This window comes from Equus asinus, chromosome 3, assembly GCF_041296235.1.
Source record: "Equus asinus isolate D_3611 breed Donkey chromosome 3, EquAss-T2T_v2, whole genome shotgun sequence".
Taxonomy (NCBI): domain Eukaryota; kingdom Metazoa; phylum Chordata; class Mammalia; order Perissodactyla; family Equidae; genus Equus; species Equus asinus.
Window position 1 is genome coordinate 1,577,338 of NC_091792.1, and position 27,262 is coordinate 1,604,599.

The 27,262-nt window shown below is 42.8% G+C and overlaps 1 protein-coding gene across 2 annotated transcripts in view; it reads left to right on the plus strand.

Annotated features, from left to right (window-relative positions):
* Nucleotides 1-27,262, plus strand: part of ARHGEF38 (Rho guanine nucleotide exchange factor 38) — a 121,780-nt gene that overhangs the window by 14,186 nt on the left and 80,332 nt on the right. The window contains exons 1-2 of one of the 2 annotated variants that reach the window (XM_070504533.1): nt 9,703-10,824; nt 17,136-17,323. In XM_070504533.1, the coding sequence (XP_070360634.1) occupies nt 17,141-17,323 (183 nt within the window). In that variant the 5' untranslated portion in view covers nt 9,703-10,824; nt 17,136-17,140. Of the gene's footprint in view, nt 1-9,702; nt 10,825-17,135; nt 17,324-27,262 lie in introns of those variants that run through there. The other variant, XM_014858407.3, reaches the window with a different exon arrangement.

The window sequence follows — 27,262 nt, forward strand, 5'->3', positions numbered from 1 at the left end:
TATACCTGATCAAGCTGAATTAAAAGAGTCTGTTTCAATTAGTTGTAAGAAAAGCCAACCCTGTTTCTCATTTGTCTAAAATATACAAAAAAATGGAGAATGGTGCACTCCTATATCTAAGCCAGCATAAAGGTTTTGGCAATAAAAAGAGAAGAAAAAGCAGTGACACTCAGATAATTTGTCCACAAATTACCTTAAAATTATCTTTACCCTAAATTCATGCACAACTGACAAACAGACATTTTTTTTAAAGAAGACAGCAATGGGATCAGCCCCACTCCCACGGTCGAGCAGGTGGAGAAGCCAGGTCTGCTTCTCTCTAGGGCCGGCCCGGTGGCACAGCAGTTAAGTTCACATGTTCCACTTCGGCGGCCTGGGGTTCGCTGGTTCGGATCCTGGGTGTGGGCATGGCACTGCTTGGCAAAAGCCATGCTGTGGTAGGCGTCCCACATATAAAGTAGAGGAAGATGGGTACGGATGTTAGCTCAGGGCTGGTCTTCCTCAGCAAAAAGAGAAGGATTGGCAGCAGATGTTAGCTCAGGGCTATTCTTCCTCAAAAAAAAACCCAAAAACAAACAAAAATCACCCTATTAATGGGCCTCCCGTGACTTCCTTCCACACAATAGTAACCACTACCCACCACCCTCGTGTTGCCTTATCACTCTCTGGCATGCTATGTATTTCTTTATTAATTGGGTTATTGTTTCTCTCCTGTCGTTAATGTATAAGTTTCCTAAGAGCTGAGTTTCCTCTGCTTCTCACTGCTGTATGGCCAGCATCTGGAGCAGGATTTCTCAACATTGGCACTACTGACATTTTGGGCTAGATAATTCTTTATTGCAGGGCGCTGTCCTGTGCACCATAGAATATTAGCAGCCTCTCTCACCTCCATCCGCTAAGTACCAGTGGCCCCCACCCCCCTACCTTGACAACCAAAAACGACTCCAGACATCGCCAAATATCCCTGGGCGGGGTGGGGAGCAGAACTGCCAGTGGAGAACCCCTGATCTAGAGCAATGCACAGCACAACCAGCACTCAATAAATACTTGTTGAATGAATGAACAGATGGATAAAATCAGTATTTCTTATCCACTCGAAATTTTGCATTCTCCACAATAGAATAATCACAACAGAAAAATTGAATAGAGAGGACTTTACCAAGTAAAGTTTCCTTTCTATTCAGGGCTTAAAATTTGTCCTCGTTCACTCATCTCCTCTTGTTAACGACTTTAAATACAGATATTTCCATTAAGTACCGATTTATTTAGCTCCTAATTGTTTTGGCTGCACTGCTGATCAGCGCAGGAGCCTGTAAATTCAAACCAATGCCACCAAGTATTTTTCGAGCCAGGTAAGCTTTGTTGGATTCCTTGTTGAAAATCACTTCTCTACTTTCTGCAGCAATTAGCAGTCAGAGGAAATAAATCACACGCCCTTCGCAGGAGGATGAGATATATCCTGCCCCAGTGTTTGAGCTCTCAAGTTCAGAGCAGCCGAGGGTCCGTTCCATCACATTTTCCCTTAATACTCACCGGCTCCTCTCCAAAAGCCATCTGACATGCAATTATTTTCATCCTGCTTCACAGAAGGCCTGCTCCATTCATCTTTCCACTGAAATGGATAAAGGATTTTACTGTGTGAAACTTAAGTCAGAATGGTTCAATGCAATGCTAAGCCAAGGTTTTTTTGGGTTGAGGAGGGCGCAGAGAGGGATGAAAGGACATTTATAATCATATCTGGGGATTTAGTAATGATCTGTCTGGAATAAAACCCTACATAGATTTACAGGTGTGTTTACACTATATGGGCAGTAAGGCGGCTGCAGAGGTGGGTGGAGAGGGTGTGATGGTCGGACCATCTGAGCTCAATTTCTGTTACTTAAGGTTAAAGACTTACCCTCACTAGAAACTAGCCCCCTTTTCTCTATAACAAGATGGAATGGGGTAGACCTACCTGCTCTTTCCTGTCGCTCTCTCTTTCTTTAAATGGCTCCACTACCCCATTAACCATCAGAAATCTGAGTGACAGCTTTGACTGTCCTCTCCTTTGCCCTCGATACTGACTGTTCAAGCCAATTTTATCTCCTAAGTTTCTCTTCATCTGTCTAGTTCTCTGTCCTCTTGGCAGCTAGACAAATCTTAACTGCCTCCACCTCTCCCCTAGGACTCGACCCGGGATCACGGCCACCGCACCTGCCCTCAGGCTTGCTGTCCACCCTCTTCCCAGAAATCTGGTTCCGCTGAGGCCAGAGTGATCTTGCAAAGAGAATCTGATCACGCGTCACTCACTTGTTGAAAACTTCCTCATTGATCTCCCATTGTTCTAAAAATTCCAGATTCCTTCATGAGGGCTTCAAGATCTGAGTCCTGATAATTCCTCTAGACTCATAACTCCTTGGCCACACTCGGCTTTGTTCAAATCCTTTTTTTGCTGCCAAGGCTTTGGACACACTGCTCCCTGCACTCAGGGCCCTTCCCCTTCCAGACCTGAGCTGTTCTCCGGATCCCATCTGTGTCACTTCTCCAGCAGGCGGGACCACCAGGCTGTGCTGTGTGCAACACGGGTCACAGTCGGTGGTAATGATGTCTTCAATTACACAGCAGTTTGTTTGCAAAATCTTTCTAGAATGATTGTTTCTTCAATCTTCCACAGCTGTTTCATTCGGCTCCTAATATAGCAGCAATATTTTGCCAACTTGACTTTATCAAATCGTTTCGAAGCATTAAAGCAGATTTCAAGTTAGCAGTTGAACACAACTAATTCTTGGAAAACACGACAATCGTTAGTGGACGAGGGCACAGGCCTCAGCTGGTGTGTTTTAGGGAGAGAATGGAAAGTGCTGGTGTGTCCTCTGAACTTAATAACATATCTTCACCTCTAGATGATGCATTTCTTGACAGAAAGGACTGTTGCTTTATTCACCATTGTACACCCAACATAAAGCTAGTACCAGCTCAAACCCAATACATAATTTTAAAAATTGATATTAAATTAGATACAAGGTTTCTTTGAAAACTACAGAATTCATAAAATTGCTAACACCTTCAAATTCTGATTCTTTTTGGTTTTTATTTAATAGTAAATGTATTTGTGGTTGAGATGAAATTATGACTTAGCTCAGGGCCAGGTTCTTGTGTCATATTATCCTGTGTTCTCCAGTGAAGCAACTGCAGGCTGCTCAGCGAGTGTGTTGACTGAGTGTTGCTGGGTCTGGTCTTGGGGGTGTGGGGTTGTTAACATGAAGCACAACTTTAAGCTGGTCTATGAAAATATTAGCTCCAACTCTTCTTTATTAAGAGGTAGGTGAGATTTCAATATAATTCTGGAAATCAAAACCCATGATTATTTATTAGTAGTCATAAATACATAATACCAACTAGGGACTTAATCCAAATAAATAAGGGCTAGAATTTCAAAAGCAGCCACGAGCTGTGTCCTTTAGCAGAACACGTGTCCTATTTTAGTTGTCCTCTTGCGGGTTCTACTCTCTAGAGAAGCACAACATTTTCAGTGAATTTCTCAGAAACTTGTTTGCATTGGAGATTCAGCTTCAGGGTGAATGGAGAGAATCAGATTTTTAAAATTCAGGCGTTTATGTTATGCCAACAGCACCACCCACCAAACCCCCTGTCCCATGAACCCCTGAATCCAGCCTGAGGACCAGGAGTGCACCTCGGCCTGCTGTTGAATGGACTTGTAGAAGCCTTGCCTTTCATGCTTGCTCCGTGGGCAGGTCCAGAGCCAAGGAGGGACACTTCCTGACAGAGGCTGGAGCTCCCCTCCCGCCCTCGGAACATTCCCAAGGGAACAAAGAGGAAAAGCAGGTGCAGCCATTCAGAACCAGATACAGAAAAATAGCAAGCGAGTCAGGGCCCTAAAATTCATGACTGACGTTTTCTGAGAAGTGTCTGTGTGTCAGACACCGAGTTCAGCAACTCGCATGGTTCATCTCAGTTCTCACAACCTCCCAGCGGTCGGCAGAGGCTGAAATGCAGGTTTAGGAGCCAGACCGGCTCCGGTGTGTCTCCACTTCCTGTGGCCTGACCTTGGGCCTCACCCTCTGTGTGTTTCTGCTTCTTCGTGTGTAAACAAAAGGTTGGGCATAAAACGCCTGCCTCACAGCGTTTTGGTGAGGGTGAAGCGTGCCACGAGCCAGGCTCCACGTCGAGCACGGTGAGCACTGCAGAATGTCACTCTGTCCTCAGGACCATCACCCTTCTGGCTCTCCTTCCACAGCTGGAGCAGTTCCGGGAAGCCAAGCGACTCGGCCCCGGTCACGCACCTAGGGGGCGTCAGGGCCAGCTCTGGACCGCGTGTCTGCCGTCTGGCACAGGCCTGTGACATGTGTGCCCCGACAGCAGAACGAGCCGTGAGGCGGAGCCGAGCCTTCCGGGGCAGCACAGGGGGTGTGCGTCCCAGCTCTTCCGCGCTCTGAGGCCCTGGTTAGTTCTAGTTAAGTCCACGGTCATCAGTTTACTGGTCTTTAAAATCAGTCATAGCCCATCTTTAGTGTTGTGAGGAAGTTATAGGTAATGTATATTTAAAAAGTTGTACATAATAGGTACTAGATCGTAGTTGCTCTCATTATAGGCCAGAACAACACATTGGAATCAGTATAATTGCAGCAATAGCATATAATGCTTTAATATCAAAAATAATTTATAAACAAAATGTTGTATAGACATACAATAAAATGTTATTCAGCCTTAAAAAAGAAGGAAATTCTGAACATGTGCTACAACATGGATGAACCTTGCAAACATTATGCTCAGTGAAATTATCCAGTCACAAAAGGACAAATATTCTATGATTTCACTTACATGAGGTTCCTAGAGTGGCCAGATTCTTAGAGACAAAAAGCAGAGTGCCGGTTGCCAGAGGCTGGGGGCAGGGGGGCAGGGGGCGGTGAGAGTAAGAGTTTAATGGGGATGGGTTTTCAGTTTGGGAAAGTGAAAAAGATCTGGAGCTGGATGGTGGATGGTGCTGATGGCTGCATGACCACGTGAAAAGTACCTGATGCTGCTGCACTGCACACTTAAAAATAGCATGGTAAATTTTATGTTTATGTATATTTTACCACAATAAAATAGGGGGGAAAAGGATATATCCTTTTATAAGAGGAAAAAATTAGTATTAAAATTATTGAAATGAGAATCACAGTCTTAAGATCAGCTCCTGCTTCTTTAGTAATATTTTTTGATGTTTTACAGTCAATTCCACCAAGAACTCACTTTGGTCTTTGTGTTTCGTAAGCGTGAGAAGGTGTGTGTGACTATTCCTATCCACAACATCGACTCCTGTTTGAATTGGCAGGTGAGCATTAGTCAGTGCACGTAGACATCGTCCTAACAATGCTGTCAGAGGAGAAGCAATATTGCTGTGACACCAAGGGAACGTTTTATTATACACGTTACCTTGAAATAACATTTTTGCAGGAGATTTGATGCTGCACACATGTGGTGCGTGATAGAAAGAGGCCAAGCTGAAGAGCATCAGTCATGTGTGTGGTCCATGACGTGCGGTCCGAGGGCCTGGGAGGCAGGGGACATAGTGAGCCGTGAAGGTCGTTCCGTCGCCAGCACACTCTCTGGAACAAAGATGCACTCAGTCCTGCTGCTCACTGTGCCTGTACCTCAACTCTGCATCGTAAGCTTTCTTTCTAGATGATTTTTAAACTCCCATAGGCCTTTTTTTTTTTTTAAGAAGAGAAGCTCTGTTTTGTTTAAATTGCCTTGCACTCCAAACCCAAATGAAAACCACCTTGAATTTTAAAACATGACTTGCTTCTGACATTGAAACTTTTCGTCTGCTTTTTTCAATTACTATAAGTGTTAATTTGGGGGAAAACAATTTTAACACGCCCAGAAGGCCTTGTGTGGTTCTGTTCTATTTGCATGTCTCACACGTTGCGTGCGCACTTCCTGAAGCTCTCGTGTGTCTCTCGCATTTGCCCCTTAATCAACGCCAGCTCTGATTGTTCACCTTCAACCCCTTACTTGAGCTCCATCAGACCCTCTGGGGCAGCAGGACGAGGGCTTGGTCTCTGGTCTCTGCTCTAAGCTCCTCCAGGCCCTTGGCTTGTGCTCTGGGCACAATAGTGAATTTGACCATCCTGCTCTCTCCAGAGAGCGCTTAACCTTGAAGCACCGAGATTTCCAAACTGTCAGGCAGGATCCTGTTGTTTGTCAAATGTTTTCATCAGGAGTTTGGAGAGAGGGAGTCTGTAGATGCTTCTTACGTATGCCATCTTCCTCTGTCCTGAGATGTTTGGTCCTGTTTTCATGTAACTGGAATTCTTAATGAGGTAATGTTTCCAGAGAAATTACAAGGGTGGTACTTCCTAATTTCTCCTGTATTGTAAATGGTGGCCTTTTGACCTGGAATATAAATAACAAGGGCGCCAAGGTCAAGATCTTTTCCCCAGAATCTTCATCCAACATCCCAAGGTCTTCTAGCATCCAACATCACACATCAGAAATTTAATCCAAGTGCAGTCTCACCTGAATTTTTTCTTTCACGAAGCTTATGAGCTTTTTTATGCTTGGGATTCAGGAATTTCTCCAGAATGTGTTTAGGTGTGCTCCTTTTCACAACGTGTTTCCCTTTCAGTGTGAAAGGCAATTAACTATTTCCAGACTAGAAAGACCAGAACATTCTGTCCTTGAGAGTTGCTTCGTACCTGCTGATTTCTCCCCACCTGTCCAGGTGTCCTTCTTCGTGGATTAATCTTTCATATGATTTATCTTTCCTTCTTCACGTCCATCCACTCCTTCTTGCATTTCAATTTCCCATTTGGGACCATTTGCCCTCTGAGTAAAGTACATCTTTTAGAATTACTTTTAATGAGGACTTTTGGGTGGTAAACTAAGATCTTGATTTTCTAAAATGTTTACTTTACCATCATCTTTGAGAAAGTTTAGCTAGGCAACCAGTTCTGGGGTGAAAGTGGTTTTCCCTCAGCCATCTGGAGGAATCATTCTGCTATCTCCTGGCTTCTGTCACTGCTGTTGTGAAGGCAGGCATGAGTCTAATTATCATCCCTTTGTAGGTGATTTGTCTTTTCTTACTGCCTGCTCTTAAGATCCGCTATTCATCCTTATTGCATTGAAGTTTCAAAACATCATATCTAGGTATGGTTTTCTAAGTTTACCTATCTTGTTTGGAATTCATTGTAATTCTGATTCTGACAATTAGTGTCTTTCAAAAATTCTGAAAAGTCCCCAGCAATTGGCATTTCAAATATTGCCTCTTCCTTACATTCTGTGGAACTCCACTGAAGCATCTGTCAGAACTTCTTGTTCAGTTCTCAGTGTCGCCAAGCCTATGTCACACGTTTCACAGCTCTTCTCCTCTCTCTGCTGCATTCTGTACAATTTCTTTGGCTTGATTCACTAATTCAGCTTTGTATAATTTACTATTTTAACCTTTCTTTGAGTTTTTTGTTCCTCTGAGTTTTAAAATTTTAATTATTCTGAGTATTATTTTTCAAAGTTACAGTTCATTCTTTTAGAATCTACGTGGTCATTTTTACAGCCTCTTGTTTCCTGCTTGTAATTCCAAACCACTCTTGGTTTCTTTAGAAACAAAATTTATTAAATACACCTTTTTTACATCTCTAATAATTCCAATATCTTAAGCCTTTGTGGGTATAATTGCGCTATTTTTTCCTGTATCTGACTCATGGTACCTTGTTTCTTTGTGTCTTTTAGGATTTTTGTGACCTCGCGTTCCTTGCAGTGTATCAGTGGGAATTATTTGAAACTTGAGTTGAAGTTCTATTCAATTTCATTAAGTTTTGTTCTTTATTTCCTTTCTTCTATTTTCTTTTGGCCTCTTGTGGTTCCCTTTTTTTAAAAAACTTCTTTAGATTCTTAAAACATTAATTGTCAGGGGCTGGCCCAGTGGTATAGTGATTAAGTTCCCACTCTCTGCTTCAGCGGCCCAGGGTTTGCAGGTTTGGATCCCAGGTACAGACCTGGCACTGCTCATCAAGCCATGCTGTGGCAGCATCCCACATGAAATAGAGGAAGAGTGGTACAGATGTTTGCTCAGCAGCAATCTTCCTCAAGCAAAATGTGGAAGATTGGCGACAGATGTTAGCTCATCCAGTCTTCCTCACAAAAAAAAAAAAACCTGTAAATTTTCAGTCTTATTTCTTGTCTTATCTATGAATTTAAGGCTATAAATTTTCTGTAAGTAATGCTTTAGCTACGTTCCACATGTATGTAATATTTTTCTTATCTTTCAGAATAAATATCTTCTATGAATTTTTGTGAGTTCTTCTACGGCCCATTAGTTATTTAGAAGGTCTTTTTTTTTTAATTCCAAAACAAATGAGCCTTTAAGTTTTATTTTTGTTATTTGTTTCTAACTTTATTGCATTGCACTTGCGGTTCTTACATACTGATTCTTTGAAACTTTACGGCCTAGAATATGGTGTATTTTCATAAAGGTTACAAGTGTCCTAAAGGATGTGAAATCTCTCCTTGTCAAGCACACGTTTTTCCATCCTAACTGGCCTGTTCCTGAGTTGTGTTAATAATGCCATTATCAGGAGGATTTGTCAAATTCTGCTCACAGCTCCTCACTTTTTACATTGTGTGTGTGAAACTGTGTTGTTCAATACACTCAAAATCTCCCTGATGAGCCCTTTGTCTTTACATAGTGCCCACCTTTGTTCTAGCCTTCGAGTGTATTTTGTCTGATATAAAAATAGCCTTGCCATCTTTCTGTTAATTACAATTTGCTCAGTACCCTTTCTCACTTTTGACTTTCAAACTCTCTCTGTGCTCATGTTCTCTCTCCTGTCAACAGCACATGCCTGTTTTAAGCCCTGTTTGGTGACCTGGTCATGTGACTTATATCGTGGCTCCGAGTTGTGGATCCACTCCCTTGTGTTTGCACCTCTTTCTGTTTTCTTCTTTTGAATTGCTTTTTTTCTTCCTGGTTACTTCCTGCCTCTACTGGTTTTGAAAACTAACATTCTGTTTCTATTATTTTGACTGTTGGCCTTGAAGTTTTAACATGCATTCTTAACTGAAAAGTATGTGAGGTTCATCAGTGCCTTCGCCTTTTCTGCAACGCTATAAAGACGTCTAAATGTTCAACCCTTACAAAACCCCACCATGTCGGCCATGCTGCCCACTCCTCCAACGCGCTTGCCTTCCCTCCTCTCCCACTGCCTCCCACCTGTCCACCTGACTTCAGCCACGCCGAGCTCCTTCCTCATCCTTGCACAGGCCACGCGCATTCTCACCTTACAGCTCTCCGCTGGCTGGTTCCTCGCTGAAGACCACATACCCCAGCTATCTGCCTCACTCTCTCACCTCTCAGATCTTTGCCTAATTTGAGACCTTCTCCGCCACCTTATTTAAAATCACATGACTTTTGAGCACTTCCTAGAAGCCTCATTGCTTTATTTTTCTCCATACCACTTGTAAGTTTTTTGTATACTAAGTGACTTATTTATGTTCTTGTCCTCCACTAAAATTTAAGCTCCCTGAGGAGAGGGGTTTCTTTTTTGATGTTTTTAAACTCCTGTATCCCCAGCTCCTGGAACACTTCCAGGCTCCTGGTAAGTCCTTCATAATCATTTGTTAAACATCCAATGAATCCAGGCCCCAAAGCCATATGCGAATCAATCAGTACCCCTGAATTATTAGGGAATCCCCCTTTTTTCCCATCACCACCCAGAGCCGTGGCGGAGACACACTGTTTTCATCGAGGTCTCTTCCTCTGGAGCATTGTTTGTGCTGGTTCACCTGTTCCTGCGGGGGTTTCCTTTCTGCTTCTGGCTCACACTGTTTCTCTATCAGGCTCCTTGATGCTCAGAGACCCTACTCAGAACCAACCTCCAGCATGTTCTGTCTTCTCATCGCGGACGCAGAAAGTTCACATCCTTGGGCCCACAGCGTCTGCAGCCGCTACCAGGAAATTTGGTGCTTTCAGTTCCACTCAGTTCCCTGGACTGCACTTAAAGTTTGCTCTCCTGGCCTCAGAGGACTTCTTATACATTTTTTGAAGGCTCATTCACTCATTTAAAATATTTTTAACTGTTTTATCTGGTATTTCCAAATGTCTCTGAATCTCTATCAGGCAGGTTGGGATTCCTTTTTCACGATTTGTGAGATGTACCTGGAGTGGCATGTTTTTTTCCATCATCGTTTATTCCTTCTCTTCATTGTCGTCACTGCCACGGCCAGAAGGGCCACCACCCTCAGTACCACTGCCACTCGAGCTGTTGTGTGGCTGCTTTTGTAAACCATTGAACTGAGTTCAAGACAATAATGCCTCAGACCACAAGGACTACCTGGTTTATTTTTAATGTTTATGTAAATGAAAACTTCTGTTCAACCCTACACCTACTTTCCAAGGGTGATTTTTCTGGCCTGTACTGGAAACCAAAACATTGAACAAAGGCAAAAAACAATACTGAGGGGTGGCCTGGCGGCCTAGTGGTTAAGTTCAGCATGCTCCTCTTCGCCTGCCCCAATTCAGTTCCTGGATGTGGAGCTACACCACTCGTCAGTGGCCACGCAGTGGCAGCGACCCACATGCAAAATAGAGGCAGACTGGCACAGACATTAGCTTAGGGCGAATCTTCCTCAAGCAAAAAGAAGAATATTGGTGACAGATGTTAGCTCAGGATGAATCTTCCTCAGCAAAAAAAAAGGATATTGAAAGATAAATTCCAACTGACAACCTCTCTCATGTTTATTCCTTGCGGAAGCTCCAGCTGTGGTGGCATGGGCACTCTTGGACTAGGAGTCCCGGAAGATTCGCTGAGGAGCACTGAGAGGTGGAGGGACTCCTACAAGCATGAGGTACAATGTTCTTATAAAGGGCAGTCTGAAAATGGTGACCATGATCTTCCAGGGATTAGCGTATGTGGAGATACTAGTTTCCTTTTGCTGCTGTAACAGATGGCCACAAGTTTACTGGTTTAAAATACACAAATGTATCATCTCACAGTTTCCATCAGTGGAAGCCCGCGTGGCTGAGTCCCTCTTGGAGTCTCACAGGCTGAAATCGAGGTGTCTGTGGAGCTGTGCTCCCGTCGGGAGGTTGGAGGGGAGAATCCACGGCTCGTCTTTCAGGTTGTTGGCACCTGTTTCCTTGCTGGCCACCAGCCAAAGGCCGTTCTCAGCTTCCGAAGGCCACGGGCGTGCCTCAGCTCTCAGCCGCCTTCCTCCCTCTTCAACGCCAGCGAGGGTGGCGTCTCTCTCGATCTTCACCTCTCCTGTGTCCTCTTCTGCTTTTAAGCTAATGTGACTAGATCAGGTCCACCCGGAGAATCCAGGACCCTCTCCCCATCTCAAAGTCTGTCACCTTCATCGCATCTGCTAAGCCTCTTTGCTGTTAGGTTACATATTCACACCTTCTGAGGATTATGATGTGGACATCCTGGGGGACCATTCTTCTGCCTACTCCGGTGGGCAAGTATCCAGACCATAGAAACCAGGAGAAAGCACAACCATAGTGGAAATGTAAGTCAGGAACGCTGACGTCCAGGGATATTCTCCAAAGCCCAGAAGACTCTCCACGCAGAGTGCAAGAGGAGGTGAGCAGAGACCCTCGAGTGAGACCAACGGCTGAGGCAAGCAGAGTGCAAGAGGAGGTGAGCAGAGACCCTCGAGTGAGACCAACGGCTGAGGCAAGCAGAGTGCAAGAGGAGGTGAGCAGAGACCCTCGAGTGAGACCAACGGCTGAGGCAAGCAGAGTGCAAGAGGAGGTGAGCAGAGACCCTCGAGTGAGACCAACGGCTGAGGCAAGCAGAGTGCAAGAGGAGGTGAGCAGAGACCCTCGAGTGAGAGCAACGGCTGAGGCAAGCAGAGTGCAAGAGGAGGTGAGCAGAGACCCTCGAGTGAGACCAACGGCTGAGGCAGGACGTGGCCTTGGTAGAATGCCCTCAGCCTAACGGCCAGTAGCAGTCTTCCCGACAGCACCCTCAAGTTCATCTGCAGTGGCACTCTCCGTCCTGCAGCAGTGGAGAGCTCTCACTAGAACAGGAGGCCCAGATGCAGGTCTCGTCTCCTCTAACACCGTCTCCTGGGTTCCACCCTGAGGGCGGAAGCTGTTGTCATTTTCAATCCAATTGAAGAGTCTCAGTCTATCGAGATCATAGGCCACCAGCAGAATATTTCCAGGTGTTTTCTGCCCTCTCTCCTTATAGATTGACTGGCTGTGGTTTCAGTTCACATCTCATTTGTATCATTTTGCCAAAAGTGGCAAGAAATAATTAGCACATGCCAACATTTTTATTTTTTCTACCATTTCCCCTAATTATATGCCTTGTTATATAGAAATATAGATTTTCTGGACATGTTGCATTGCACGCTAATGGTTACCAACTATCCAGATGACAAAGCGTCCTCCTGTGTCCCTCCCCTTCTGGGCCACTGTCACATTTTACATAGTGTTACTTGCAGCACTTGAATTTCCAGATACTAAAATCTCTATCAGACAGAAACGTGCTTTGCTAAAACAACAGAAAAATGTGGCTTAACACATGGAGACCCATGCGTCCCGTGCAGGCAGTCTGGAGCAGGGAGGCCCTTGCATCTGTCCACGCTGCTGTCCGTCATGTGTGGCTCTCAACCCCGCGCCTCTCACTGCATGGTCCCGGCGTGCCCACTGCACATCCAGGACTCAATCCACATTGTAGGCAGGACAAAGAAGGCAACAACCATGAGGAGTGGAGGATGGAGGAAGGACATCCCAGGTGGATTTTCCTTTTCACAAACTCCAGAAGCCCCTATGAGAGATTTCTGCTGGCATCTCATTGGCCATAGATTGAAAAAGAATCTAAGAAGTGAGCATTTTTATCTATTTAGGGTACAATTTGTGAAAAGCAAATGAGGGAATAGATATTGGGCAGGAACGCAGCAGTGTCTGACAAGTATACTGCTATTATAAAGAATAAAGATATATGCAAATATACTTAAAAAAAGATACCTACTATCTACTCTTAAAGTTGAAAAAGGAAGTTGCAGAAGAATGTGTATATGAGACCATTATTTTAAAGACAAATAAGATTAACTGCTGGATGTATGTTTGTGTGTGCATGGAAATATTTTGGGAAGGTTATACACTAAATTGAATACAGCTAATGATACAGTGAAAATTATTATATTATAGCTAATAAGTAGAGATCGCATCTAATAATAATACCAAACATCTCCACGAAATCTGCTATACTGCCAGGCACTGCTGTGTTTAAGAAACTTTAACTCATTTAATCTTCACAACAACTTTATAAGATTTTCCTAATGTTGTCCTTAATTTACAGATGAGGAAATTGATGCATGAAGAGTTAAATAACTTGTCCAAGGTCACAGACTTAATGAATGTTAGAGGTGGAGTCTGGACGTCTGGTCCAGGATCTAGGTGCTTACCCCTACAATATATATTTTATAATTTGGAAAAAATAAAGCAATGACCCATCCTTAAAAATCTCCCTCAAACAGCAGCAGCAGCAGCACCACCAACAAAGCAGAAAGCGCACATGGACCCTAAGCCAGACCTGGCCCTCGAGGAAGACTGTCTTCGGTCCTCCCCGGCCACACTCTCACCGTTGGGTGTCCTCTCCGGCCACACTCTCACTGTTGGGTGTGATTCTGCCTCTCTGAAAGGCCAGGCTCTCCCCATCTCTCATCCACACACCCAGCCTGGCAAAGCTGCTCAGGATTCCAAACCCCAGCTCCATCCTGACTTTCCTCCCAGAGCAGCGGCCCCTATTCTTTCTCCTCTTCCTCTCCCATCCTAACAAAGCTGTCCACGCACTGCAGAGACTTGCATTTTCCTTGACAAGTTGACAACTATAAAATAATGGGACAATTGTTGGCCCTAGGTGGGTGGAAGGTTTGAGAGTGCAGAGAGAGGAACCCTACCATTTCTGTGTCTGCAGAAATAACTAATATTTATATTGTTTGAAAGACCCCACAGAGCTTCCATACACCTCTAATCACCTGATCCAGTCCTCATGATAACACTGCGATGGCTTTCATTCCCATTTTACAGATGAGGAAACTGAAGCCGCGTGCGGGTACCTAATTTGTTCACCATGTTCTCGTCGTGAGAGTGGCAAAGCTGATCTTAAGGCTCACCATCCTTTCCCCACTGCAACAACCTCCTTTTATATAAACTTCTGTGGCCGGGAATTTCCAAGTGTCGCCAATGAAATTTACAGTTAGAATAGGGAAAACTCATCATCATTGCTGGAAAAATGAAGAAATGAAGCTTGAGGGTGAAAGAGACAGAGGACGGGCCAGGGGAGTCAGTGACAGGGGACTGTTTTCACAGACACAGGTTTCTTTTGGTTAAAACAATCTAAACATCCTTTCAGCCTCAGTTTCACTTCAGTTTTGACAGTCTTTTAGTTTATGCTAACTACCGGGAAATCTTTGTTCTTAAAGCTCTATTTTTCCTTCTTTCCTAAATACTTAGCTCCTCTGTTGCTTTATTTAGAAATAAAAGATTATTGCTTTTATTTTTAAGACTGCTGATTTGGGTGGTATATGTTAGTAATATTCACGTGTGACCAACAGTTTTATATGTAAAAACAATACACGTAAAAGACACAAGTCTTGAGGGTAGAGAAGGACCTTATAAAAATAAAACGTGTGCCCACAGTGCATTGCAGAGAGTCTGTTGGTTTAAGACGTGAACACAGGAAGTGTTTGGAGACCCGAGCAGAAAGGGGTGCCGGTTGAGTCTTTGTTCCTGCAATAAACTTGAGCAACAGAGCAAACAAAGACAGCGCCCAAAGTGGCTCACCTCTCAATGCTCTGAGAAGACTTTGACACCTGAAGGGGAAGTTTCTGGAGTGGAATGTCTTGACTCACTTCATTTCAACCGCCATGGCCCCCAGATCGGTTCTGAACCAGTTGTTGAGCAGTATTAGAATTCTAAGGAATTTTTACTGGATAAAATCTGATCTTGTGCATTTTAAATTGCAGCTAGAAAATCTGTGAAATAAGTTAAGTTGATACAGTAGTTGAGTGCTGGCATTTACACCTACAAGGAACCTGAGAATGTGTTTTATGGATGTGCCTTCGCCAACGGTCAGGAAAGCCTCCCTTCTCCTTGGTAGACCCCCAAATAGTTGACCGCTTACTTTTATAAGGCACAAAGGTTTGAACTCACAGAGGCAGACATTGGTCAGATTTCAACAGCACCCTTTGTTTTCAAGGTGATGTTAACTAACCGTGGGATGCTGTCTGCACTGGTTTGTCGACTCTCTACTGGTGGGGTTTCTTCCTGGGAGCCATTTCATCTATCCCAGAAGAGACCTCCATCATCACCACACCCCCGTGTCCCAACCCACCCCCCACCCCGAAGGAGCAGCCCAAGGAGGCTGGCACAGGTCAGGTTGTGGACCCGGCCTGCTCACTGCGTCTCCTCACCGGGGACCTGCCTCTCTCTTCATGTCCAGGATAGCTCCAGTCACGACACCTGCATTTAACTCCTCCTTTCAAACCAGGGCGCTGAGAGCCAGGCTTCTCCTCTCCAATAAAAATGTCACCAGTCAGCAAGCATCCAAAAATTCTCATAACATGGTTCAAGATCTGCAGGCTGCAGAACACCGCATGCATTCATTCTCTCTCCTTGTTTAGATTCTTTCTTCTTATGCAATTTGGGTAGATGACTTCTTTGGCACCGAATGGCCCAAACCTTATAAAACCATGTGCTCTCAGATGCCATTTGCCAAATGCATCTTCTTTCCTGACGAAGGAAGGATAGCTACCAGGCAAACGGCCCAAAAGCATATCCCCCTGCAAGTCCGGGTTGTCCAGGATCGATCGAGTGCACCTTCTGAGCTGGAGCTACCTTCCCAGGATCCTCGGCAGGCATTTGTCTACTGCTCCTCCGCCTGCAGTCCCGCAGTGAGGGGACCAGGGAGAGAAGTGCTCCCTGCGTTTGACGCATCTCTCACGTTCTTGGGCAGTCTCCTTACGTGGAAGCATTAGCTCCTCTGCTGTAATGCTGCACCAGTTGTCTTAGCTTTGTTTCTGGAGTCAGCTGAGAGAAGATCCTCTCTTTATTTCCACTTCTATCCATTGTGACCTGTGCACTTTTTTCTGTACAAACTCTTTACAGGATTTACAAAAACTCTACACTCTCAGGAAGTGGCATCAGCATTGAAGATGTCTCGCATGTCAGTGACTAGAATCGTATCAGCTTTAAAGGAAGTAAAGCTATGTCCTCAACTGCAGAGACCAAGATGAAAATTAAGTTTGTGATGACTTCAAGCTTGCAGCGAATTCATTTGTGCGCACAGACACGCACACGCAGCCCTGATGTCTCTCCCTGCTCTGATTTCATGGTCTGGGCTTTAGTTCATAGCTTCCAAAATTTGCATAGCTGTGGGAAGCTCATTCTTGGAGATATTCAGCTTTCTTACCTTATGCTTTAAATGAAACCTTGGCTGCAAGTGAGGCTTCCCATTCATTTCAACGTCTCCGCATTGCGACTTTTTAATTAAAATTCTCCACTTGGCAGTTCAAGAATTTTGAAATAACAAGACGTGCATAGTGTTGAAGATGAGCCAGGAAAAATCTCAGTGGAAATTTATGTAATCCACCGCCAGCTTACTCCTCACGGCTTCTGATTGTGAACTGAAAAGAAAAAGATCCATCGTGTGCAATGGTCTTTCATCTCATTGAGGTTTGGGTATCACCCACTGAGAATGAGGGGCAATTACTTTTAATAATTGGGACAAATGAAATTGGAATGTGTTCCACTTACTAATTAAAATCTTCCCTTGATTTAAAAGCTAATGTGTCCAGAAGGGGTTCTGAACTGTGTTTTTATACATTTTACCTCTAGCCTAAGGTCCAGGTTTATAGCCTATTATGGTAGCAATGGGGTATTTTAAAGACAAGCCACCACAGTTGGGTCTGGTCTAACTTACTTGCTAAAAGTAGTCCATGCTCACATCCCCTTCTGCTCACAGTTTCATTAGGAGTCTGGCCTTACGTGGAACTACCACACGTCACTTCCCAAGAACACACCGTGAAGACGCTCTAAGCCCTTTTCCTTGATAACAAGAACCCTGCAGTAAGTGGCCTTGTTTGCAGCAAAGGAACAGAAACCTCAGCAGAATGCCTCACGTGTCCGTGTTTTCATTTAACAGAAAAGATGACTCCCCAGGCCGGAGGTTCTGCAGCTGAGACTCCAACTCAGGAGGAAGAGCACCAGATGCAGAGAATGATGGCAAAGCGGTCGAAAATCATCAAGGAGCTGATACAGACGGAAAGGGACTACCTCAACGACCTGGAGCTGTGCGTGAGGGAAGTGGTTCAGCCCTTGAGAAGTAAGCAGGTAAATGCCTCTGGGAGGGCCTCCCACCATATCCTAGATGAGACCGCCAGCACCGCGAATCCAAGCCCCAAGCCGATCAGACGTGGCACCTGCCGCAGGGGGGTGGGGCGTGGGCCTGCTCTCTGGGTCCCCAGCTTGGGTCGACACAAGCATCATCAGACCCATGCTTCTGGTGTCAGAGAAGGACACTCAGAGTCCCTGAGCCTGGCCAAGGAAATTGTATTTTAAATATGGGGAAAAGGAAATTCAAAGGTTTTGCCACTTTGAAATTTCTGTGTCCCTTCTTGGATTCCCAGGGAACCAGTAGCAAAATGCAAGTGACAGGTTTTCAGCAGTTTAGGAGCAAAGCATCTAATTGGATTTAAAGATGAGCAAGGATTCAGAAGAGAAAAATAAGTTATTTTTCTTCCACATTGAGGGCTCAGTTAAACTTATGACAGTTTAGCTAAGTAAAATTCAACCCAGAAATTAACCTGAATGTAAGCTAAAAATTTTTGTAGGGCTGGCCCCAGGTGAAGCTTGAAGTGTTCATAAGTTAATCATTCTTCTCCTTTTTAATCAAGGCCTGTTCAAGAAATTTCTTGTAGGGAATTAGAATAAAAGTACAGAGATTGTTTGATTCACGCACACACGGTTATTTTCATTCACTCACACACAGTTAATAGGTGCCTGACATGCGATTGGCACGGTCCCCAGCACTGGGGTTACAGTCAGTACAGAATAGTCTGGCCCTTGTGGGGTTCATTTTCCGGTGGGGGATGAGGAGGTGTCAGACAATAAAAAATAAATAAGCAAAAATTAAAATATATCAGACGGTGTTAGTACAGCCGAGACCACTGAAGCAGGGAAGAGGGGAGGGGCATGGGAACAGAGTGGCATCTCTACTTCAAGTAGAGCCGTCCGTGCACACCTTTCCAACGGGACATTGGTGCAGGGGAGTGAAGGAGGTGAAGGCTGCTCCAGGTGGAGGACCATAGCCTAATCGCTAGGGTGGGCAGTGGTCCCCATGCACAATGCAAACAACAGACAAAACAGAGACTAGAAAGTGGAGATGACCAGAAATTCCTCTACTCACAGATCATCACCATTCACATGGTTGGGAACATCCTTTGAGACATCCGTGTGGATGTATATATACAAAGATACAAAAACACACACGTATTTTTACATAAATGGGATCAAAACTGCACATGCTATTTTGTCACAGGCTTGTTTCATTCAGCAATCTGCTGTATGGATCTTTTCATTACCACTAACGCTTTCAAGCGTTTTTCTACTGTTACCGATGCCGACACACCCTTACACTTTGGATGTTGGCAACTTCTCTCCTTGGAATAAACTCCTAGGAAAGCAATTGCTAGGTCAAAGGACATGCATATAGAGAACTTTGATTAAAAATTGCCAATTGACAACCAGAAAGTCACTACCACTCCAATTTTCCTTCCTATGAACAGAGCTCCAGGAGCTGCCTCTCTGCACCGTCCTTAAAGCTGAGTGCCGCAGATTTTATAGAGAAGACCAGGTTCCTTTCAGTCTTCCTGCCAAATATCATGTATTCGTTAGGCATTTCTATTCTTTTCGATTCCTACTCATATTCATGTCTTTTGCCCTTTATTAAAAAATCATGACCTTTTCTTCTTCCTATTGTTTTATAAAACCTCTTTTTATATTAGGGATAGTCTTTTTTCATCCCACATGTTGCAACTAGTTTTCTCAGTTTGTCTTTTGCCCTCTAACCTTGTTTAAGATTCAAACCTTGTTTAAGGCTTATTCATTATTTTTTGCCACGTTTCAGTGATCAAATATAACCAACCTTACGGATCCTGGGTTTGGCATCTCAACATGTACCTCCTGATTATAGAAAGATTGTAGCCAGTTGTCCCGATATCCATGACTAAATCTTCCTACCAAAACTTCAATCATGCGGAAGCAGGGGTTATGTTCCTAACCCAGGACGCTTCTCAGAAATGTTAGAGAAGCATCTGGCCTACAGGTTATGGAAAACCTGTGTAGGTCAACATGAACTTTTGTGTAAAAGTTGTCTTTGGTTTAGGATGATGTGTAGAGACAAGTGGGCAAGCAGGCTTGGAATTTTCTCTTCCAGGAAGTCACCTTTGGGTTTATCCCTCGTGAGTACTTAGCATGTGCCGGTCCTGTTCCACACGCTCTGTTAGTACCCTCAGGTACTCCTCTCATTTCTCAAGTCAGAGGGTGACTGGCAGCTTTCTGAGTCTGGAAATTTCTTTTTTTTTTTAATTAATTAATTTATTTATTTTCGGATGTACATCATAATATATTTCGAATTCTGTGTAGATTACATCATGTTCACCACCCAAAAACTAATTATAGTCCATCCCCTCACATGTGAGCCTAAACACCCCTTTTCCCCTCCCCCCTCCCCCCTTCCCCTATGGGAACCACCAATCCAATCTCCAATGCTATGTGTTTGTTTGTTGTTGTTTTTATCTTCTACTTATCAGTGAGATCATATGGTATTTGACTTTCTCCCTCTGACTTATTTCACTCAGCAAAATACCATCAAGTTTCATCCATGTTGTCATAAATGGCCTGATTTCACCATTTCTTATGGCTGAGCAGTAGTCCATTGTGTATATATACCACATCTTCTTTATCCATTCAACCCTTGATGGGCACCTAGGTTGCTTCCAAGTCTTGGCTATTGTGTATAATGCTGCAGCGAACCTAGGGGTGCCAGTGTCTTTATGCCTTTGTGTTTTCAAGTTCTTTGGATAAATACCCAGCAGTGGGATAGCTGGATCATATGGTAGATCTATCCTTAATTTTCTGAGGATACTCCATACTGCTTTCCATGATGGCTGCACCAGTTTGCACTCCCACCAGCAGTGAACAAGGGTTCCGTTCTCTCCACATCCTCTCCAACATTTGTTGCTTCTTGTCTTGTTAATTATAGCAATTCAGACTGGAGTGAGATGATACCTCATTGTAGTTTTGATTTGCATTTCCCTGATAGCTAATGATATTGAGCGTCTTTTCATATTGCCTGTTGGCCATCCATATATCTTCTTTGGAGAAATCTTATTAATTCTGTAAAAGTAGGAAAAACATTCACGGTTATGTTAAAAATTTGCTCTCTAGTTTTATTGCTAAGTACATAAAAATATTTTTGGTGTGTTTTCTTTCATTTAATATAAACTAGCTGCATTGGATGCAACCTCTATTCTGGCAGATATTAATGGTTATTAATAAAATGTTCTTTTACATACTTATTAAAATATTGATTTTAAGTGCACATGGCGTCAGACTCTCCCACTATCAACCCTCCCTTATGAGGCAGTCTGACCCATCACTCCTGTTCTTTGAAAATTTAGAACCCAGCCCACTGTCTCCACATCTTTCTCTCCCTAATTCTGACATCAGTTCCGGGTGATTTCAGTGCTCATGCAAGTGAAGCACACAGCCTCAGGGAGTCTCCCTCAGCTCCTTGACTTGCTCGCACCCCACCGTCTTTCTTCAACCCCTTCTCCACCCCCCACCCCAGGGCCACACCCAAGAACTGTCACTGCCAATAACTTCACCCCACAAAATCAGAACTCCAAGCTTGTCATTCTCTGACCCCACATCCTCTCTTTCAGCCGTCTTTTCACATCCCACTAGCTCCCTCCCTCTGACGATTTTTCCATACCACCCAGACCTCCATCTCTCGCCCTCACCCCCTTTTCACCGTTCGCCAAGCCCACACCTGCTTCAGTTTCCACAGGTCCTGCGTGGTCGTCACTCTGTGCAGCTGAACTCACTCCCTTTCCTCTCTCTTTCCATTTACCTGCCTGAAAACTCCTGCCCTTGAGGAAGTTCAATTTTCCACCTACTCCACACTCTACCCAGGCAGCTGAACCAAACTCTCTTAAAATTCGTGACTGTTTTCAAGTGGGGCCCCAGTAACATCCCTGAAGGGACTTCTCTCACAGCTTCTTCCTTCTCCTCATGCCTCAAACACTTGCTTTTCTGTGCTCTGCTGATGTCCTTTTCCATCATTTCACTGAGAAAATAGACGCAATAAGAAGATGCACACACTCCCAACACCCAATCTGTAAACTGCCTGCATCTCTACCCACATCACCCGGCCAGTGGTTCCTGCTTCCAGCGGAGGACGCCATCCGTCTAACGTAGTGACGCGTCGCTCAGGTGCTCCGTGGCTCCACTGCTGAGCTGTCCTTTCTCCCTCCTGCCTAATTGATCTTACCCTCCCCACTGGATCATTCTCATCACTGTGATCTGCCATCTAAAAAACAGAACCAAAAACTCTCTCTTGACTCTAAAAGAATTGTCTATATTCTGTCTTTATTTCTTTCTCTTTTTAAATGGAATATAAAATGTTTACTATGTCTAAAAGCATATGTGACTAAGATATGTTTCAAAATAAGCCCAATTTACCAAAATCTGTCCCTGTGATGAGTTAATGATCAATATAAAAAGACTAAATATGTAAGACAATGACTTCCTTTGAATTCATAACCCACTTTTGTATCAAATGAAATAAGAAGTTTGTTCAGTATGAAAATGTTCTCAATTTTAAACCGTCTGCTGGACTGGTGAGTTAAACTGGCCCGGCTGATAGAAATGCCATTGCTAAGTGGGACCTGATCTTTATTTGCTTGTGGTTTTGTTTTTGTTGTTGTTTCTCTTATTTTTGCTTCCTGTAGAACTCCTACAAGCAATCCCAGAACTGTGTTTCAGATCATTTAAAATTAAATGTTTCCCTTATGGTGGCACCTAGTTTACTTGTTTGGCAGGTTTAGTTTTGCCCTCAGTGCTTTGAACACAGCTCTCACATTCTCGCTCGTACTTCCTCTGTCAGTCCGTCTGTCCTCGTTCGCTGTTCGCACCTGGCACTTCCCTTGTTTCCCTCTCTCCCAGCCCTCTCCCCGCCCTGGCTGTGGAATTCTGTTCCAGTCAGCAGTCTAGGCGTCCTCTCCACTAAGGTTATAATAGCAATTATTTGAAGGTTTCTCAGCGTTCTCATGTCAGATCCACTTTTTTCCCACTTCTTACAGCTTTTAACCTTTGATTAAGTAAATAAACGCTCAGGAACTCATATGATTCTTGTACACATTTATATGAGCGCAGAGGTAGCTAATCGATGCCACCAGTTCATTACCTTCACCACCATTTCAATGTTCATTAGCTCCTTCATGTCCTCACTGCCCTCCTAACTGTTTAAATACCACGGTCTTTGCACAAGCCATCTGTCATCAATTAGTGTCAAAATTTATGAATTACCACACACAGTTTTCATGTAACCATGGGAACAATCTGCAATCCATGCTCAGCTAAACTGGAGGCAACATAAGTAAGTATCTTACGTGTACAGGTTAGGCTGGAAGAAATTTGGGGAAGTCGTCTGACTCATGCCTTTTCTCTTGTTGAGAAGACTGTCTTTGCTTCATTGTGTTGCCTGCATGTCTTCTTTCTATGCATCTGATCCATGTCTTATCACTCCCAGAAGAAACAAGTCAGTTTATGAAAGTGAAAATTGGAGAAGGAAGTTGAAAACTGAGAAAAGCAGGGGGCTGATCTGAGCAAACTTGCAAGAATGAATCAGTGTACAAATGAATGCCTAGACCCAGCCCTTGACCGATAACTGTTCTGTGGCAATCGTGGTTATAAATCTTAATCTTAGCTTCAAGGCTTTTCTATAAACTAAACTTCACGTAACTGCAAGCAGGATCAGACTCGGCAGCCAGAGCTTCTTTGACAACAGCATTGTGAGAGGTTTTTCGAAGAAGGCAAAAATTATCCACAACATCTGGTGTTGAAACACTTTGTGGAAAAACGGGTTCTAGTTATTTATTATCCAAACAGGGCAATAGGAGAGACTCTACATTTTTGGAACTAGGTCAAAATAAATTAAAACCAGAGCAAGCTATCAATGGAAAAGGGCTTTATGAATACAGAAAGGACAAAAAGGGATTGAAAAGAATAGTTAGAGGAATTTAAACACATGCTTTGATTTTTCTTTGTTTTTAATTGCTGTTTTTTTTAATTTCTAAAATTCACATAATGCAAAAGCACCAAAGATTTCAAGGACATGATAGTGTCCTACAGCTACTCAACTGCCTTCTCTAGAGGCAGACACCATTACCAGCTGCTCATTACCCTTCTAAGGGTGTTCTATTTACAAATGGGTGTGTCTGAATGCACATTTACTAGACATTTATTTATACAATAAGAAAGATAAGTGTATTTATTTTAGATTTTCTCATATTTGATCTAATTGTGTTCATTATAGTTTAAATTTTGTGTTTTCTGAAAAGAGGGCAAAAATAATCTATAATTTTGTATTAACAAGAGCTCAACTGGAATTTTCCTTAAAATTTGGATATACTATGTGGCAGCAATTTTGTAAATAATTTTCATTAGAAGACATATATAGAAAAAAATGATCCCTCTAGCTCTACCACTTAGCAAGAAGCACTGTAAATAATTGGGTTTATCGTCCGGGCCCATACAGACATACCCAAATATCTTGTGAAATTGGAATCATACCATTTTATACCGTTATGGGACCTCTTCCCCCCAAGGATATATTTACATGTTTTATTTTTTAACCACAAATAACAAATATTAATTTAAATGGAAAAATGTTTTATTTATTGAGGGGCCATAAATTTGAAATTTTGCTACTCTCGCTGAAAAAAGTACAGAATTACAATTATGATAGTTCACTGAAATACAAAATAAAAGAACCAAGACAGAAATATTTATCTAGTAATTATTAAAATATACCCAGCTTTCATTTATAGATGATAGATAGATGGATAAATTAGACTTCTCAAAGCTATTTACTAAAACTTTGCCTGCATAACAAAAAGGAAACCATAGGTGAGAAAATATCTTTTGTCATGAATTTTTAAGTGTCACAGAAGGGCTCTTGTCAAAACTGTCACCTTCACTAAAAGACTTTTCCTGTTGCCAGAAACAATAGTCATTCATTTCTGCTTAGTAGGCAACCGTGCAATTTTTTCCCTCTAGATTTCAATATCACCCAGTTACTCTTTTTTTAAAGACTTTATTTTTTAGAGCAGTTTTAGGTTCACAGCAAAGTTGAGGGGGAAAGTATAGAGATTTTCCCATGCGCTCCCTGGCCCCACACATGCACAACTTCCTCCATTGTCAACATCCCCCATCAGGGGGTTATGTTCTTTTCAGTTGATGAAGCTACACTGAAACATCATTGTTACCTAAAGTTTATAATTTACACGAGGGTTCATTCTTTGTGTTGTACATTCTATGGGTTTTGACAAATGTATAATGACGTATGTCCATCATTCTGGTACCATGGAGAGTACTTTCACCGCCCTGAAAATCCTCTGTGCTTCACTCATTCATCCCTCCCCACGCCCAACCTCTGGCAACTCCTGATCTTCTTACTGTCTCCACAGTTTTGCCTTTTGCCGAATGGCATATCATTGGAATCATACAGTACGTAGCCTTTTCAGATTGGTTTCTTTCACTTAGTCATATGCATTTAAAGCTCCTCCATGTCTTCTCATGGCTTGATAACTCATTTCCTTGTGGCCTTGAACAGTGCCCCATTGTCTGGGTGCGCCACGGTTTACTTACTCGTTCACCTGTTGAAGCACACCAAGGGTGCTTCCAAGCTTGGCAATTAGGAAAATATTCATGTGCAGGTTTTTGTGTGGACTCAACTTTTTAGTTCATTTACATAAAAACCAAGGGGCATGATTGTGGGATCATACGGTAAGAGTACGTTTAGTTTTGTAGGAAACTGCCAAACCACCTTCAAAGTGGCCACACCATTTTACATTCCCACAAACAATGGATGAGGGTTCCTATCGCTCACATCCCTGCGGTAATCACTTGTTAGTTTCAAGATTTTTTTTGTCAATTCTTTTGGATTTTCTATGTGGACAATTATGTCATCTGTGAGCAAAGACAGTTTTATGTCTTCTTTCCCAATCTGTATACATTTTATTTCCTTATCTTATCTTATTGTATTAGCTAGAACTTCCAGCACAATGTTGGAAACAGTGGTAAGAGAGGACATCCTTGCCTTCTACCTGATCTTAGTGGGAAAGACTTGAGTTTCTCATCATTAAGTGTGATGTTGGCTGTAGTTTCTTGTAGATATTCTTTATAAAGTTGAGGAAATTTCTCTTTATTCCTAGTTCTTTGGGAGTTTTTATCATGAATCGGTATTAGATTTTGTAAAATGCTTTTTCTGTATCTATAGGTATGATCATGTGACTTTTCTTTTTTAATCTGTTTTCTTGTTTAATCTGTTGATGTGATGGATTACATTAATTGATTTTTGAATGTTGAACCAGCCTTGCATACCTGGGATAAATCCCACTCAGTCATATTGTGTAATCTTTTTTATTATTTTATTGAGGTCATAATATTGTGGAATTTCATGTGTACATTATTATTTATCTGTCACCATACATATGTGCCCCTTTACCCCTTTGCCTGCCCCTCAACCCCTTCCCCTCTGGTAACCACCAATCTGTTCTCTTTGTCCATATGTTTGTTTATGTTCCACATACAAGTGAAATCATGTGGTGTTTGTCTTTGTCTGGTTTATTTCGCTTAACATAATACCCTCAGGGTCCATCCATATTGTTGCAAATGGGACAATTTTGTCTTTTTTTATGGCTGAGTAGTGTTCTATTGTATATATATATATATATATACATCTTCTTTTTTTTTTTAAAGATTTTATTTTTTCCTTTTTCTCCCCAAAGCCCCCCAGTACATAGTTGTATATTCTTCACTGTGGGTCCTTCTAGTTGTGGCATGTGGGATGCTGCCTCAGCGTGGTTTGATGAGCAGTGCCATGTCCTCACCCAGGATTTGAACCAACGAAACACTGGGCCGCCTGCAGTGGAGCGCTCGAACTTAACCACTCGGCCACGGGGCCAGCCCCTATATCACATCTTCTTTATCCATTCATCAATTCTTGAGTGCTTGGGTTGCTTCCACTTCTTGGCTATTGTGAATAATGCTGCAATGAACCTAGGGGGGCATAAGTCTCTTTGAATTGTTGATTTCAAGTTCTTTGGATAGATACCCAGTAGTGGGATAGCTGGGTCATATGATAGTTCTATTTTTAATTTTTTGAGAAATCTCCATACTGTTTTCCGTACTGGCTGCACTAGTTTGCATTCCCACCAATAGTGTATGAGGGTTCCTTTTTCTCTACAACCTCTCCAACATTTGTTTTTTGTCTTGGTAACTATAGCCATTCTAACACATGTAAAGTGATATCTCACTGTAATTTTTATTTGCATTTCCTTAATGATTAGTGATGTTGAACATCTTTCATGTGCCTATTGGGCATCTGTATATCTTCTTTGGAAAAATGTATATTCGCATCCTCTGCCCCTTTTTTGATCAGGTGTTTGTTTGTTTGTTTGTTGACTTCTGTGAGTTCTTTATATATTTTGGAGATTAGCCCCTTGTCAGATATATGATTGCAAATATTTTCTCCCAGTTGGTGGGTTGTCTTTTTGTTTTGTTTCTGGTTTCCTTTGCCTTGCAGAAGCTCTTTAGTCTAATGTAGTCCCATTTGTTTATTTTTTCTTTCATTTCCCTTGCCTGGTGAGACATGGTATTCGAAAAGATGCTGCTAAGACTGATGTCAAAGAGTGTACTGCCTATATTTTCACTAGGAGTTTTACGGTTTCACATCTTACCTTCAAGTCTTTAATCTATTTTGAGTTAATTTTTGTCTATGGCGTAGGATAATGGTTTACTTTCATTCTTCTTCACGTGGCCGTCCAGTTTTCCCAACATCATTTATTGATGAGAATTTCCATTCTCCACTGTGCGTTCTTGGCTCCTTTGTTGAAGACTAACTGTCCACAGATGTGTGGCTTTATTCTGGGCTCTCAATTCTGTTCCATTTATCTGTGTGTCTGTTTTTGTACCAGTACCATG